At 48.8% G+C, this 17,094-nt stretch overlaps 1 protein-coding gene across 6 annotated transcripts in view; it reads right to left on the reverse strand.

The window, feature by feature from the left end:
- Positions 1-1,362: 1,362 nt before the first annotated feature.
- Positions 1,363-17,094, reverse strand: part of SRGAP3 (SLIT-ROBO Rho GTPase activating protein 3) — a 251,163-nt gene continuing 235,431 nt past the window's right edge. For 5 of the 6 annotated variants that reach the window (XM_059390216.1, XM_059390215.1, XM_059390214.1 and 2 more), the window contains 4 exons: positions 13,201-13,381; positions 11,821-11,970; positions 9,439-9,766; positions 1,363-6,774 (listed from right to left, as the gene is read on the reverse strand). In XM_059390216.1, coding sequence (XP_059246199.1) covers positions 6,361-6,774; positions 9,439-9,766; positions 11,821-11,970; positions 13,201-13,381 — 1,073 coding nt within the window. In that variant the 3' untranslated portion in view covers positions 1,363-6,360. The remainder of the gene's footprint in view (positions 6,775-9,438; positions 9,767-11,820; positions 11,971-13,200; positions 13,382-17,094) is intronic. The other variant, XM_059390217.1, reaches the window with a different exon arrangement.

The following is a 17,094-nucleotide window of genomic DNA, read 5'->3' on the forward strand; positions in this document are numbered from 1 at the left end:
GACCCCAAATAGCCAGAGGAATGTTGAGAAAGAAAACCAAAGTTGGTGGTATCACAATTCCAGACTTCAAGCTCTGTTACAAAGCTGTCATCATCAAGACAGTATGGTACCAGCACAAAAACAGACACATAGATGAATGGAACAGAATAGAGAGCCCAGAAATGGACCCTCAACTCTATGGTCAACTAATCTTTGACAAAGCAGGAAAGAATGTCCAATGGAAAAAAGACAGTCTCTTCAACAAATGGTGTTGAGAAATTTGGACAGCCTTATGCAGAAGAATAAAACTGGACGATTTCCTTACACCACACACAAAAGTAGACTCAAAATAGATGAAAGACCTCAATGTGAGACAGGAATCCATCAAAATTCTTGAGAACAGGGGATGCCTGGGTGGCTCAGTGGGTTAAAGCCTCTGCCTTCGGCTCAGGTCATGATCCCAGGGTCCTGGGATCAAGCCCCGCATCGGGCTCTCTGCTCGGCAGGGAACCTGCTTCCCTCTCTCTCTCTGCCTGCCTCTCTGCCTACTTGTGCTCTCACTCTCTATGTGTCAAATAAATAAAATCAGAAAGAAAGAAAGAGAGAAAGAAAGAAAGAAAGGAAGGAAGGAAGGAAAGGCCTGGAGGCTTCTTGGACTGTAGCAGGCTGCACACTACCTTAATCATGGGATGCCACCATCCACGCTGGTGTAATGGACATGCTCAATGACAGGCAGTACAATGAACTTGTACGGAGCATGGCTTTGGACTCAGACTGGGCTCCTTCACTTCCTAGCTTAGCCTTGAGCGAGCCACCTAACCTCTTAGATCCTCATTTCCCCATGTGCAGAATATGATTTACGAAGGGTACTTACCTTCAATAACCATTGTGAGAATTTGCTGAGAAAATGCATGTAAAGGGCTTTAATCTAGTGCCTGGGACAGAAGTAAGTGATCAATAAACACTGCACACACACACACACACACATTAAAAATAAAAAATCCAAGTGGCAGTATCACATGTGTGAAGACACAAATGCTAAAATGTTGCATATGCCTTCACAGGGAACTCCGTATCCTGTGGCCTCTGGTGACCTGTCTTAAATTTCTGAAGACACTCTTGCAGATGAGAGCTCCTTCTCCCATTTGCCCTTGTTTTGACATTTCCAGCTTCTGGCCTTCCCAGAGGGCCTCCCACAATGACATTTCTCAATTAGCTCTACCACTGAAGCAGTCCTCCTTGGAACCTTGGTTTCCCCCTCGTTGGATCTGAGCTAAAGGAGATTCAGGGACGGTTCCCAGAGAAAGCACACAGAAACAACCTTCTGGGAGCTCCCCACTCCCCGGATGTCACCTCGCCCTTCCAAAAAGCCACAGGAACATGTTTGAGAAAAGTTAAGCTGTTTTATTTCACAGGATAGCTCCACGTCAAACCAGCAGGCACCATCAGAATACGCAACAGAGGATCCAATCAGACACTCTATAGGACGGGCGTTTGGTTGTTAAGGTAGAGAAACGATATCTGGAAGAGGGTGACACTTATCATCACGTGGGGACAGGCAACCAGCAATTTCCTAGGGTTGTTTTCTTTTTTTTTTTTCGTTTTTTTTTTTTTTTTCCTGACACAGTCTGGGGAGGAAGGAAACCAAAGGAAACTAAATTGACCAGCCACTCTGAAGCAATCAGAACCAAATCTATTGCCAAACCGTGTAAACAGTCACACTGCCCAGAACTCGAGTCTGAGCCGAAACTCTAGCCAGAATCTACTTCCGTCTAAGGAAGGCAAAGTGCACTCTGGTTGCTCTGGTTCAAGGAACAGCTTTGTTATTTGCCTGGGACAGTTCACACAGGAAGGAGGTGTTGGCAAGGGGCAGCGGTGGTCATTTGGCCAGTCCCAGAGGATGGGAGAGCGGGATGCTGGCAAGATCGACCTCAGAGAAGCCAGGAGGAGTCCGACATAACAGCGAAGTCCCTTCGCTCAGCTCCCCCGGGGCAGCTTTGGGTATGTGGGGAATTCTCTACACGGCTGCTCCGAAGAGAGGAGGCCCCAGAGAACCGGGGAAGTTGACATGAAACATCAGCATTAGCTCTGCATAGCAGAAAATCAGCTAAGCAACACCTCGCTCACCCCCTCCTGCCCTGTCCTCCCCAGGCCAGCGGGGGGGCCCCCCTGCCATGGTTGTGAGCCAGCCACTCTTCTTTCTGGGATTCTCAGGAGAATGAGGCATTTGCTCGAGTGTGGAACCATCTGGATGTGTGAAAAGTTAGGAATAGAAAGACTGAGAGGAAGAACCATCACATTAGTCCTTGTGGTTTTCCATCAGCCGAGTACGTGTGCTGAGTGCCAAGGAGCCACCAGGCCACAGGAAGTCCTCTGCATTCATGCCTCCTGAATGAGAAAGAAATATACCCAACAAGGCACTCCAAGGGACTCCAACAGAGAGGCTGGCCCCACATAAGGCCCTTCCCCACATTGGCTCCCCTTCGTGTACCACAACCCAGTTCCGAAGTGTTTATAAGGCAGATCTCTGAGCTGCTGGTTCCAGCCGGGAGCCAAATGCTGGCTCCGTTTCCCTGCGTCTCTTCCCACTCGGATTTCTTCATTGAATAGAAACCTTTCATCCCTTGGGAATCCATTTCTTTCCTGCCCCTTGGCCTGGTGACCTCAGAGAAAGACTCCCAAGTCTAATTCCCAAGCTTACAATTCCCTCCAGTTGTGCGCTCTGTCCGGGGTTCAAAAGGCGCTTCAAGGTGAGAAATCGTTAGCACTGAAAACAAGGAAAGGCAAGAATTTTTCATAGAATCCCACAGCTCAGAGCAGCTCTTTAAGAGGAAAGGGGAATATAGGGAGAGAGGGAGAGTGGGGTAGGAAGCACTGCTTGTTCTCAATTTTATCGGAGAAAGGTCTTTAGCGGTGGCTGGGCCCCAAGGCCCAGAAACTAGACCAGGAATGAATTGTCTTTGGTCAGTTTTAAATGAACATCTTGCTGGTTCATTCCTAAAATAGACTAAACATCAGTTACACATAAAGACAGAAAGCTTGACCTCAGGGTAAGTTGAAGGTTAAGAAAAGAAATCATTCCGTGAAGAAAAAAAATAAAATAAAATGCCCGTTATCAACGAACTGATCAGTATAGCTCTCAGTAATGGCGATGAACAAGTAGGTAAATACCACTCCCCCTTGTACAATTGGTTATATTGAGGACTACTAACTAGGTTACTACATTTCCCCCACACTCACTGTACAGTTAGGTTTCTGGTATTTGTTTTTTACACTGATCTATCTACTAGGTGCAAAGATTTGGTGAGTGGCATTGGCTATAATTTAATCGTAGCCTTTTAAAAATTACAGTTTCACATTTTAACAGTTACTTTCCAGCATTTAAGCAAATACAGCAATATAGAGTGGACTAACACAGGCAGGAGTCAGGAAGAGAATGCCAGTGCTCCGTGACCGTGGATGGGACGGGGTGGCGCGTGGAGGGTGGCAGAGACATGCATAGTGCCGAATGAGGAAGTGGGGGGAGGGCGTGGTGCAGGAAAGGATTTTTCCATTTGGTTCTGTGTCAGGAATCTGATCTGGGGCTGGATGAGTGGGGTGTGAGCTTCCCTAAATGTGAACTCATCAGCCGTTTCCCAATGGAAAAATAGGTGCTCAAAGAAAACAGCTAAGGCTCTGCCTTTAGGTCATTTGGTTAAGGGCAGATCCATTTTCAGGAAGGAAAAGATGCAGTCAATTCATAGGAAAAGCCACATGGTCTGACCGGTGTTCTGTATATCAAGCAACAGATTCGTCAACTCAGATTTTCTCTTTTCATCTTGTGGTCATGGCAGAGAATGTGACATTTTGCACAGGAGGCTTCTGCATTAAGGTGTGGGAGTATCTCTGGGGTAGAAATGAGAGGCCTGTGTCCTGGCTGGACAGCATAGCGTCCTTGCAAAGAAGTCCCTGACACGGCCCTCACTGCCAGTCATCCATTAAATCTTGGGCACGTCACAGCACATCCCAAGGCCTTGCTTTCTTTGCTAAGCTATAAAATGGGGATGTCATCATCTGCTCAACGACGGAGGGGCTCCTAGCTGGTTCTGAGGCTCTTTCATTTCCGGGAGCTCAAACAGAATGGTTGGTTTTAGGCTAAACAGGGAGGTCGAGTTTGTCACTGATCTCTCTCTGACACTCTTTTTGTGCCCTTTCTCAACTTTTCCACTGAATGTGCAAACTGCCTCTGACAAAATGTAACGGCTTACCACTCCCACACACCCAGGTAGTAGTGACTTCATAGGTCCCTCCCCCTGGGGTGTATGTGCCTTTTTATGGAGGACCAGAGGAGAGGGCAACACTTAATCCAGTGGGCTGAAATGGTCATGACAGAATTTCAAGCATCAGTAAGTGGTATCTCTGTAGGGCTGTGCTGGTGGGCTCCTATGAAACCGTTAGGAAAATTCCACCACCCAGTTCTCAAATGCCACTAGGAGACTTCAGAAGGAAGGTCCTGGATGGGTTTTGATCTAAAAGACTTACCTTACTAATGATAATGAAAAGAGCAATCATGTTGGCACAGTGCTTTCCAGCTTAGAGCTTTGCTCCTTCACATTTTACCTTTATTGCCTTCATTTTCTGGAGCAGGAAACTGGGGCTCAATGAGGTGGAGTGACGTGTCCAGAGTCCCCCAGCTCCTATGGGGTGGGGACTGAGACTCAAAACACAGGACTTCTGATTCCAAACCACAGCCACGGAGACACACTCAGAGGCCTCAGGAAAAAGAAAGGAAGCTTGAGAACAATAAGGAGGAGACCCTTGGCTTGGCATGAGGGGATGAATAAAAGTGGTCCCCATAGGATCTGACCTGTCTGTGTTCTGTTAGCCAGAAACAGCCTATCTCTGGAAAACAAAGAGATCAAAAGAGGAAGTAAAATGGAACAAGAGTGATCCAGAAGGCCTTTTCCCAGGTGAGAAGCAGAAGTCTCCTCCTCATTCCGAGAAGTCACTCACCTCGGTTCTATCACCATATTTTGTAATTACATTAAATGCTCTGGAGGTGGCGGGAGGGGGTGGGGAGCAGCGGTTGGGAAGGGAAGGGGAGAGAGGGAAGCCATTTCACCTGCATAAGCTCAACCAGAGTGTTTTCTGCGTCAGAAAGGACGGCCCCTCTCTGGCCCCTGCTGACAGGCTCCTGCGCCTCACGCAGGAGGGCACCAGTCAAAGTGGGTCACATACTGATTTTAAATTAAAATGATATGACTGAAAGCCTCCTTGCCTGTTTAGTTCCAGATCTGACACAGTATAATTAGTAGAAAGAAGAAAAGAAAAATTAAATATTTTGAAAATGGTATAAGTTAAACCTCTATAGTTACCACAGGTTTATTCCTACAGCGTGTCTAGGTTTCGAAGTGTTTCACACCACTGTTTTTGTTTTTTCTTTTTCCCAACCACACAGAACACTGTGCTACGACGGGGCTTAGGTTCTCACTATCCCCTTTATCTACGTACAAACACAAGGATGTTTGTGGTCGGGGCTATCTCACCAACACCCTCCCGGGACTTCGGGGGTACAGTTGGCCCTTGGCCTCCGGGTGGAAAGGCAGGGTCTCTGGGGTGGACGGGGGGGTTCTGTGAAGGGTTCCCCACCTCTAGGAGCAGCCTGCTTGGGGTACTGCCTGCCCCACCCTTCCGTTAGGGGCAGACTGTTCTGGAAGGCCACAACTTCTGGAGACAGTGGGAGACTATTTTTGTGTGTTTTTCTGCAAGTTAGTGGTGTATTGCTTCATTCGCAGTCACTGAGGCCTCTAAATTCTCCCAGAAAGGTCCCTGCAAGTCCCACCAAGTAACTCAGCGGGAGGTGTTTGGTGGCATGGGTCTGAGGTAAATCTAAGTTTCATAAAAAGAAAAAAGGAGATCCTATATACATTTAGTCGTGTGTCCAGATCTAGTATATGTATATAGATGCATAAATATATATATATACACACACCTACAGACACATACATACATATATGTGTGTATATATGCACACATATATATACACACATATTTATGTATGCAGAGAGAACGTCGAGAGAATAATTTTCCAGTGACCATATGCCGGGAAGCCATTGGCCATTTTGCCCCAAGCTCAGGAGATGCTCTAGGGGGGCCTCCTGCTCCTGCAGCCCACTGGGGAGCCTGCTTACACACGGGAGGTCTGTGGGATTCACATGGCTGAACGTGAGCTGTGGCCAGCATCTGGGCCTCAGCTCTGCACAGACGTGCTTCCAGGCGACCTTCTGGTCCCTGCCGGACAAGGCCAGGAGCCCCGGGAAGGCCGCGGAAGTCTGAGAGGCCAGCCTCAGCCGTGGCGGGCCACGCACCGCGGGCCAGGGTGGTGCCGCCCCGTCCTGTAGGTCACATGGTGCCCGACTTGTCCGCTGAGCTGTTGGGGAACATCTTCTCGGTGGGCGTGACAGCTGGGCTGCCCACACCCGAGCTGCTGCTGCTGCTGGAGCGATGCTGCACCACCGGCCGCACGGGCCGCATGGGAGGCGGGCGCAGCTGCGCGCCGGCCAGACGGGCAGACAGGGCCGGCTTGAAGGTGGTCATCATCTCGGTGGATGAGCTGCTGCTGCGGCGCATGGCGGCGTCTGGGTCGCGGATGACGATGGTGTGCAGGGGGCTGGCGGGCTCTGAGCTGATGGGGCCTGGCGGGTTCTTCAGGGGCTCCAGGGTGTCCAGCACCACATCTGGCGCCTGCTTGACTGTGTTCTGTCTCTCGAGCTCCCGCAACTCGTGCAGAGCTGTGCTCATGGTCTTCTCGATGTCCTGCCGAGGGAAAGAGCTCTGGTCAGCACAGAGGCTGGAGGCCTGGGCTCCAGGCCTTCTGCAGCTGCTACTCGGCCTATGAGCTTCTTAGGGAGGTGTCGGCACACACGAGCCCCATGGCTGGGATGGAGGTGAAACCTCTAGGGTGTCCTACGACCACAAGGAGGGAATCCATGTGGGCATCACCTGCGCACTTGCCTGCACAGGCGGCAGACTGCAGTGAGGGCAGGTGAGACTACTGGTAGGCTCTGGAGTCAGACAGACACGGGTTCCAACCCTGGCTCTGCTTCTTCCTCGCTAGGTGACTTTGGGCAAGTTAGCTCACCTTTCTGAGCCTCAGAATCCTCATTTGTGAATACAGATCATGGTAACACGACCTCAGGGGGCTGATGAGCATGTTACATGATACAGTCCCTGTGAAGAGGTTGGCATGGCTCCTGATGGTAAGCACACATTATCAATGATAATGGCAGTAACAGTGGTAATGACAGAGCACCAATCCAAGCCCTTTCTTTTTGCAGCTCATTTAATCCTCACACTTATAAGGTAGGAACTACCATTATGCTCATTTTGCACATGAGAAAATTGAAGCTCTGCCTGGTTGAGCAACTTGCTCAAGGTTACACAGCTAGTTACTAACATAGCCCAAGTCTCAACTTAGAGCCCAGGTCCCTAACCATTATTGTTATTTTAAAAAATATATTTATTTATTTGAGTAATCTCTGCCCCCAGTATGGGGCTTGAACTCAACCCTGAGATCAAGAGTTGCACACACTTCCAACTGAGCCCGCAAAGCACCCTACAATTATTGTTTTTTAAAAAAAATATCCTCACCCACTGAAAAATTCCTTGGTGGTTATATATTAGAATATCCCACAATGATCACTCCAGAATAATGCAACTGTCACATTCTTCTCTGTATTGTAATCAGAAAAGTTTGCTTTTTTCAAAAATATAAATTTTAAAAAGCAACAAAACCTCTCTCACCTGCCTATGTAACTCCTGGAGAGTAAGGGCTCACCAGAAGGAGAGCACTTTGAATGCCACAGAGACCCACTGAGGCAGTCCAGGAACTGGGCGCTGTGGGGCTGCCCGGTGGACTGGGCTCATCATTCCACCTTCCCAGGGCTCCTGTTCCTCCTTGAGCCAGGAGGGGGCGCTGCAGCTGGACGTCAGCTTTCGAAACAGGAGCTCTGAGCTAGGGCAAAGGGCCTGGATTTTCTGGCAGGAAAACCCCTCTGCCATTTGCTGGCTGTGTAACCTTGGACAAGTCTCGGGCTCTCTGCACCATGCTTTGCTTCTCTGCTGAAGCCTTCACTGTGAAGATGAGATGAGATAATGGATGGGATGGAACTTTGGGAACTGCCTGGCAGTGGTTCCACACTCCCTTTAGCCAGAGATCTTGGCTCACACAGCTGTTACACGGATGCCTGCACACAAATGGGGCACAGCCCAATCAGCCTGGCTGCTGAGGGGACAACAGGGAATATTACTTAAAACCACTGCAGGATGGGGCAGTGCACAACCCCTGGTGACCCTGAGCACTATTAGGACACATTGCCTTTTCTACCCTGAGGCAAAGCCAGAAAAATTGCAAGTCTGGTCACACTGATGGAGTTGGGACCTGGAGATGTTCTTCCGGCCCCTTCACCCTCTCTCCTCCCCAGCCCATAGGTGGCGTCCTGCCTGCCCTGGGCCCCTCAAACAGGCTCCAATCTGGCACAGGCAGGGTCCCTGCCTATCCCTTTTGCTAAGAGACTGTGGTCAACGGCTAGTAACTTTTATGCTTCTTCATGACATTTTATCCCTTGCCTAGAACACTAGCTACTTTAAGAATGGGATTTTTGTTCTTTTACCCAAAGGATTAGCTGTGGGGGACTGTCTATATGAGGGGAGAGACGGCAATCCTCTCCCCATCTTTACTATATCCCAGCCCGGCAGTGATAACTCCCGCTTTCTGTGCCCCGTTCGCTTAAATGAAGTCCCCTATGAACTTCACTGTTCTCTCTGCAGTGCTCCAGCATGAACTGCAAGGTAATACTGTAAAAAATAAATGAAATGGTTACCCCTCTACCACCATCCCCACCACCACTCTACCCTGGCAGAATGTGAGCCAGAAAGACAGAAAGCTCAGAGAAAGAGCAGCTGAGTGGTTTAGGCATGAGCCTTGCATTAGTCTGAGAGATAATGCAGCAATCTGCAGAGTGGGGCTGCAGAAAGGCGCTCTGGGAAGATGGGACAGCCAGGGGCAGGGTCTGGGGCTATTTTAGGTCATCACTGTACTGTCGGTGCCTAGTGCAGTGACTGGCACACAACAGTGGCTCAATCAATATTTGTCAATAAAGGAATGAATGAATGAACAGATGAATGAATGAATGATCAGACGAATGAATGAATGAACAAATGAATAACTCAACTGAGCCATCTTGTGGAGACACCTGTCATTACCGCATCCCTCTCACCAGCCCGCCCCCAGGGCAGGCAGGCATGCTGCACCCATTCAGCTTCTGCTCCCCTGGGGAGGCCAGCAGGAGGACAGGAAGCCAGTTTGCTTAACCTTGAGCCTGGCGTGAAGGGCAAAGTGGCTCCCCAGTTTGCAGGTTCCCACCCGGCCGCCCACTGGGGTTCTCAGCTGGCCCAGCCTGCCTTCCCACTGGCCCTTACTTCTGCCAGGGCCTCAGCCTCCAGGGACTTGTGGTCCCCCAGGCTGCTGTGCCTGGTGGAGCCGCATGTTGACCTCATCGAGTGCCCTTCCGAGAGAGCCTTCTTGTCAGGGTAGTTGATGCTGCCGGCACTCCCAAATGTCGCCATCCTCCGCTTCTCAGGGCTCTCGATCCTCCCCCGGGTGAGGGGGATTTTGTGGGGGCTGCTGGGGCAGGCGGCGGCCCGGGGTGGCGTGTCTATGCTGGGGCCCAGGCCCCGGGGTGGGCTGTGGGTGTCGCCCCCGCTTCGGCGCCTGGGGATGGCCGCTCCGTCAGATCGTAACCGCACTCTGCAAAGGAGCCAGGGGGCAGGAGCATGGGGCAGAGGTCAACCCTGGCAAGTCTCAGAATGGATCAGCTAATCCCAGGCCACACACTACACACTAGTCTAGGGAGCAGGTATAGTAAAGCCTCATTCAGCCAAACTCAATTACGCAACAAAAGCACAGCATGAGTAGGTAACTCAGTGGCAAGGAGCAGGTTTAACCTGCACACGCGAAGGAATCAGAAGCATTCTGCTTTCCAAACTGCAGACGGTGGTGCTACTAATTACAAAATGAATCTTGTCTACACATTAAGGCCAGGAGAATTTCAACCTGAGAATGCTTTGGTGATGGTTAGTTGGGCTCATGATATGTTCTTAAGTGGTTCAGACATTTCCATGATTCTGAAGGACTTCTTAATTGGTCTGAAGCATTGAGGCTTGACTGTACCGAAAAGTCACCAGCTCCCGCAAGCACAGGAGGGGGACCCTGGGAATTAAACATAGTCCAGTATTGTCGCCCACCCCCAATCTCCCCAGCAAAGGGCGATTTCTATGAGGTTTTTCCAGATCTTGGAAAACTAGGTATTTGGGAGTGAAAACTCAACATGCCTGACGCATCTGGCTACCTTTCACTCTTTAGGGAGGCTCTGTGAGAGTGAAAAGGGGACTAGAGTATCTGTCAGGAGGACGGGCTTTGTCACGAACTTTCCTGTGTCCTCTTTCAGACCTACTTTATTGATCTGGTAAATGGGCATAACATTCCTTGCCCACCTACCAGGGAGCTTTGGTGGGTGTGAAAGCACTCTGAAGATAACAGGCTCCACCCATAGGCGATTTTGCCACATTGTAGGGAGGTCAACAAAGATTTGAAGGGAGGGGAGGCTAGAAGTGGCAAGGGGGTGGGAAGGAGGGGCAGATTGTTGGAATGGACTGTGACTGAAGGGCCAAGTTCAAAGTGGTCAGCAGCACTTCAGATCCCAGAGCCACCAGCCAAGCTAAGCACTGCCCGTGCGTACCCCAACAGGACCAAAGCATAGGTATTGGAGAGGAGGAAACATGGAGAAAGAAAAGAACCAGAATAAAGTAGGGGAGGGAGGGAAGAGGGAGAGGAAGAGTGAGGCAGGAGAAGGTATGGCCCTCCTAGAATTCAAGGAACCATGGCTTTGTCTTCTACCTACCCCAGACTTCCATTGTGGCCCCAATTCCATTACCTATCATGGTGCCTTTGCTGTTTGCTGAACTGAACAGAATATATGGAAAGGAGGCATGGAGACTTCTGCCGAAGTAAGTTCATAAACATATGTTCCTGTTGCGACTGTATCTCAAGCTCTGTCTGCAAGCACCCATATGTGGGAGCTGATCCCATGACCTCTCCAACGAAAAAAATGAAGACTATGACATTTTGAGAATCTGACTGAGAAAGCAGCAAGAAACTGTCAGCTTCTCTTTTCTTCTTTTTCTTAAAATGTTTTTAAGGGCCACATTCTTTGGACCCTAGGAGCAGGCAGAATGACAAGCACAGCTCCTTGCCTGGCAGAGAGGTCATGGGACACAGCCCAGCCCACACAGGGGGGAAGGGAAGAAATTGGCAAATGTGCTCCCACCCAATAAGTGGGTGGAGTCCAGTGTCAGTTTCCGCCACCACAAGCGTGGGTGTGAGTTTTCTGCTTGTGTAGTGCACTTCAGGGAGTATGTGAGCCTTAAATTTTTAAATATAACACAACTTAGGTCTTCAACAGAAAATGGGGAGGAGGTGCAAGAACTGGAGAGAGGTAGGAAAAATACTTGTCAGTTTGTAACTCTTTCTCCCTATTATTACTATTTTTACATAAAAGGCAATGATTTGCCATTATATGTCTTTTGTCCTCCTTCTCCACACCCCAATTCCAAGCTGGACCATTTTACGCCTGGCACTCTGGGCCAGTTCCAGCCAGACCTCCCAGTGTGCCTGATATCCCATCCTGCAGGGAACAAGGGGCCACAATAGTCTCCCTCTCTTCCCTCTGCCCCCTTGCCTCTCCCAAACCAGACACATGTGGGCATGGCACTAGCAGGAAAAAATGAATCCGCGTTTCCTACCGGCCCATCACCCCCCCAAAGCCGTAATCCGAGATGTGCTCCGTGGGCGACTGGAGGTCGTTTTTGGAGGAGGCCTTGTCATCCAGCAGCGGCCCGCTGCTGGCCTCGCTGTCAGCCTTCTGGCTCAGGCTGTCGGAGAAGGCATCATCCCTGGGGAGAAGGACAGATGTGAATCGGGAGTGCTTTGCTCCAGAGAACTCCAGATGCGCAGGGCTCCTGGAGACCTGTCTGAAGGGTGGATCCACACACACTTTACGATTAACTTATGCCCATTCTCGGGATGAGGCCCTTCCCACTCTGTGCCTTAGCACCACACACACGCCCACTGTCTCACTCCCTCCTGAGTTACTTTCTCCAGCAGGAGACCACCCCGCTTCACCTCAGGCCCTCCTCTAGGTTTTTCTCTCCCAGGCTGCTCCAGGCTAGGACGAGCTAAACACAACAGGGAGTGCTAGAGTAATGGGGGGAGGAGCCACAAGCTGAGCACTGAGAGCTGAGTCTCCATGTGGGGCCCTGGGCAGCAGTTTAGGGCTAAGCAAGGGAGGAAGAACAGTACCTCTATCCCTCAGCTCCCAACCCAGGGTTTTGAATAATCATGAGGTGGCGGTCAAGGTTCCTCCACTAGCATTTCTCTTGTTGCCTGCCTGGCCCTGGGTTTTTCTCTGGTTTTCACCATCTCCCCTGCCATCAAAGCTTATGCTTTCCCTTGAGGGCCAGCATAGTGGCTGCTGCCCTGACAAATCAGTTCCACCTGGGCCTGACTCAGAAGGAGTGTGGGTTGTAGGAAACTTTGATGGCTTCCAAAGAGAAGGTGTGGACTTTCTGCATCTTCGGGTAAGGTTAGGTATTTGGGATGCAGGCCTTTCTTTCTTAAAAAACAAAAAACAAGCAACAACAAAAAACCAGTATAAAAAAATAATAGTACCCCACTAACTGGAAATGAGGGGATGATTGTTTCTGTGCATCCTCTGAGTGAGTCCCCTGGGGGACAGAGAATGATGGGCAGTGAAGGGGGCAGTGGGTTGGCCGCTGAGTATAAGGAAGGCCCAAGAGGACAGAGGAATATGGTAAGACCCCGTGGCACCTGAGAACCAGGGCAGGTGATGAACACGCTGGAGGCTGTCATGGGGTCAGGATGGTGAGCCAATGGTACCAAGCGCTGTCTCTGTGTGCTCTAAAGGATGAGCAATTTGCTTATTTATTAAGTGGATCACCATTTAAGGCGAAGTTAGAAAGAATCCATTCTTACAAAAGACAAATGTATCATACCAGCAAGAGCAAATGGTTTGCATACAGCCCAGCACTCCTATTCTTGTGCCCATTCAAGACATCACTAATCAATTACAGCATTCTCCACAGGAGGTCTTCATTCCCACTCACATGTCCTGCACGACTATGTACTGGTGTGGGATGAGTCCATCCACGCCATTGTGACGACCCTCCCACCAGTCCTCCGAGGCGCGGTGGTACAATAGCAGCGAGGCCCCCTTCTTGAAGGATAGTTCACGCGGGGACCGCCCCACGTAGTCAAACTTGGCGATGGCCTCGATCTGCTCCACTTCTAGAAGAAGAGCAAAGGAAAAGAGCATCCATGAAGTGAGCAGGATGGCAGCCAGGAGCCTTGCTCAGATGGCTTTGGCTTCTGTGAGGCAGCACAGACAGCAAGCCGGTGGAAACAGGGTGGGCTCAGGCTCAGAATACCAGGTTCTAGCTCAGATCTGCTCCCCATGCTGTGGCCTCAGGCAGGCCATCTGACTTCTGGCCCACCATATACTTATTTTCCACTACCCCTCTTGTTTTCTACTTTCTAACACTAATTAAAATATATCTTACGAAATCTCTCTTTCTTCTACCCCTCAATACAAGTTCCATTTCTCTTTGTCCATGAACCCTTTCTCTCTTCATCCACTTGCAATACTTTTAGTGGTTCTTATCTTTTGGGTGTAGGTGAACTCCCCATCGGTGCAAAGTTGCTGTACACAGTTTTCAAGGGCTCACGGTAACTCTTCAAAGCGCACTGTTAGGGACGGAATTGTGGCCCCCACCTCCAGCTCTCCCCCAGCCAATTCATATGCTGAAGTCCCAACTCCCAGTGTGATGGTTTTTGGAGACAGGTGTTTAGGAAGTAACTGAGGTTAAAGTGAGTAATTAGAGTAGGGCCTAATCTGACAGGACTGGTGTCCCTCTAGGAAGAGGAAGACACACCAGAGATCTCTTTCTCTCTGTGAACGTACACAGAGCAAATGTCGTGGAGGACACAGTGAGACGGCAGCCTTCTACAAGCCAGGAGGAGATGCTTCACCAGAAACCTGCCCCGACAGCACCTTGATCTTAGACTTCTAGCCTCCAGAGTTATGAGGAAATAATTTTCTGTTGTTTAGGCTGCCCAGTTCTGTTCTGGCAACCTGAGCTGAGTAACACATTCATCCATGGATTTAATTTTGGAGGAGAGACAATTCTTACTGGGGCCACAGCTCTAACCTATCTCTTTACACACGCACATTTACCAATCATACCTTTATTCTTCACTGGTTAGTGACAAGCCCTGACTGGATTAAGCAATAAGGATGTGGCTCTTGCCCCTGGGGCACCCCTACTGCCCAGCTCCATCACCAGGGGCAGGTCACGCAATCTCTGTAACACTTCAGTTGATTTTGGAGGATTAAAAGATAATGCATGTGGGAAGGCATACAGATGGCCAACATACACACGAAAAGGTGCTCGGTGGCGCTCAGCATCAGGGAAATGCAAATCACAATTACCAGGAGAGAGAACTCACATCTGTCAGAATGGCTACTATAAAAAAAAAAAAAATAACAACAAGAAATAACAAGAGTTGGTGAGGGTGTCCAGAAAAGGGAATCCTGGTGCACTGTTGGGAATGCAAGTTGGTGCAGCCATTGTAGAAAATAGTGTGGTGGTTCCTCAAAAAATTCAAAAAAGAACTACTCTATGGTTCAATAATTTCATTGCTGGGTATTTCTCCATAGGAAACAAAACCACTAACTTGAAAAGATAGATGGATAAATGGATGAAGAAAATGTGGTATATAGATACAATGGAATATTATTCAGCCATAACAAAGAAGGAAAGTCCGGTATTTGAAACAACATGGATGGACCTTGAGGATATTATGCTAAGTGAAATACATCAGAGAAAGAAAGACAAATACCATATGATCTTGCTTATATGTGGAATCTAAAATCAAAAACAAACTGAACTCTCAAAATACAGAGAACAGACTGGTGGTTGCTAGAGGCAGGGGGTAAGGAGTGGGCAAAACGGGTGAAGGTAGTCAAAAGGCATAAACTTCCAGTTATAAAATAAGTAAGTGAAGGTGGTCAAAAGGCACAAACTTCCAGTTATAAAATAAGTAAGTCCTGGGAATGGAATGTAGAGCGTGATGACTAAAGCTAATAATACTGCATTGCATTGAAAGTTGCTAGGAGAGCCCATCTGAAACAGTTTTCATCACAAGAAAAGAAAATTTGTAACTATGTCTGGTGACTACATGCACACTTTGATGTATGGATGGCTGTTAACTACACTCACGGGGGTGATCATTTTGCAATACGTGTTACATGGTCTTCCTGAAACTAATACAATGTTATGTGTCAATTTCATCTCAATTAAAAAAGAAATATACTAGACTTAAATAGATTTTTAAAAGTCATCATGTATGAAAGTCCTTGGCATAGTACATACATACATGAGGTGTTCAGCTGGTAGTTGCTCTCATGATTATAATTACTAGTGGCTTTCCCCTATGGAGTAGGTCCAGACAAGAAATCTAAGCCACAAAGAGTTTATGTGGTTTTCCCAAGGCCATATAGCTAGTGAGGTTTGAAAAGAGACTTTTTGGGGAGCAGGGGAGCTATGCCTATGATTTATTTAATCTGTGTTAAGGCTGTACCCTAAGAGATGCCCATACTTGATAGAAAACCAGCTGTGAGTATTAATGTATTTATACTTCAAAGCAAGCACAAAGATGTTTGACACTATAAAAATAATACATATATTATGTATATATTTACCTATATAAAAATAATAAATGCATTGACCTCTAATACAATAAAAGAATAATGCAAGTGACCCCTGATCTCTCTAGCTGCAGCTACCTTCCGTGCATTGACTCTGGAATGCTCTGTTCCTTTCGGATTATCTTGCATCTGCCCATCCAGCCACCTACTTACCCATTAAGGAGCTAAGCCTAGAACACCTGGCTTTGCTATTTTTCAGCCATGTGACCCTGAAGAACTTATTTTTCCTTCCTAAGCCTCAGTTTCCTCTTCTGTAAAATGGGAATACTAATAATAGCACACAGCTTAGAGGGCCGTTAGGATTAAATGAGTTACTGTATAGGAAGTGCTTGCGACAGTGCCTGGCACATAGTTAAGCTCTATAGGAGAGTTGTTACCAGAGCTAAGGCACTTCTAAGGGCTATGGGCAACACAGAAAATCAAAGAGCAGAAGGAGGAACCTCCTTTGTTCATCTCTCCTATTAATCCCCACCACACCCACAGGCACGTTAGGGCTCCCCGCTGTAAGCAGCTGGCTCAGGAAGACTATGCCAGGGCTCCTGTGAGCTATGGCTAGTCCTCCATGCCTGGGGCAGCCTTCTACAGGGACCAGGCCTCAGGCAGTGAGGCCAGCCTTCCCCAGCTGGCTTTAAAAAATGTCTTTTTTTTTTTTTTTAAGATTTTATTTATTTATTTGACAGAGAGAGAGAGAGATCATGAGTAGGCAGAGAAGCAGGCAGAGAGAGAGGGAGAAGCAGGCTCCCTGACGAGCAGAGAGCCCGATGTGGGGCTCAATCCCAGGACCCTGAGATCATGACCTGAGCCGAAGGCAGAGGCTTAACCCACTGAGCCACCCAGGCGCCCCTACAAATGTCTTTAAAGGCTATTCTAACACAGTTGACGTGAGATGACAGCATAGCTAAATGGGCCCCATGAACTCATATCTTGACTCAGAGTTACCTTCTCAGGGAAATGGGGAGATCTCTGTCCTCCTTTTTGCTACCTCCGGGAATCTTACAGCAGCGGTAGGCTAGCGCCAGCTGGTCACCTGCCTGCCCACCTAGCTATGGAGACAAAAAGGCCGGAGGGTTTGCAGGACTGGAAGCTGCACCCAGGGGGCTGTGTGCTCTTGGGTTTCACTGTCCTTTTAGCCCAGTTCCCCACGCTGGTGAAGGAGCTGATGGGAGCAGAGCTTTGCTCCTGCCGGGAGGAGCCTGGAGGGGCTCTCTGGGTGTCTAGGTCCCACCTTCCGCAT

The sequence above is a fragment of the Mustela nigripes genome, chromosome 2 (genome assembly GCF_022355385.1).
Source record: "Mustela nigripes isolate SB6536 chromosome 2, MUSNIG.SB6536, whole genome shotgun sequence".
In the NCBI taxonomy this organism is placed as follows: Eukaryota; Metazoa; Chordata; class Mammalia; order Carnivora; family Mustelidae; genus Mustela; species Mustela nigripes.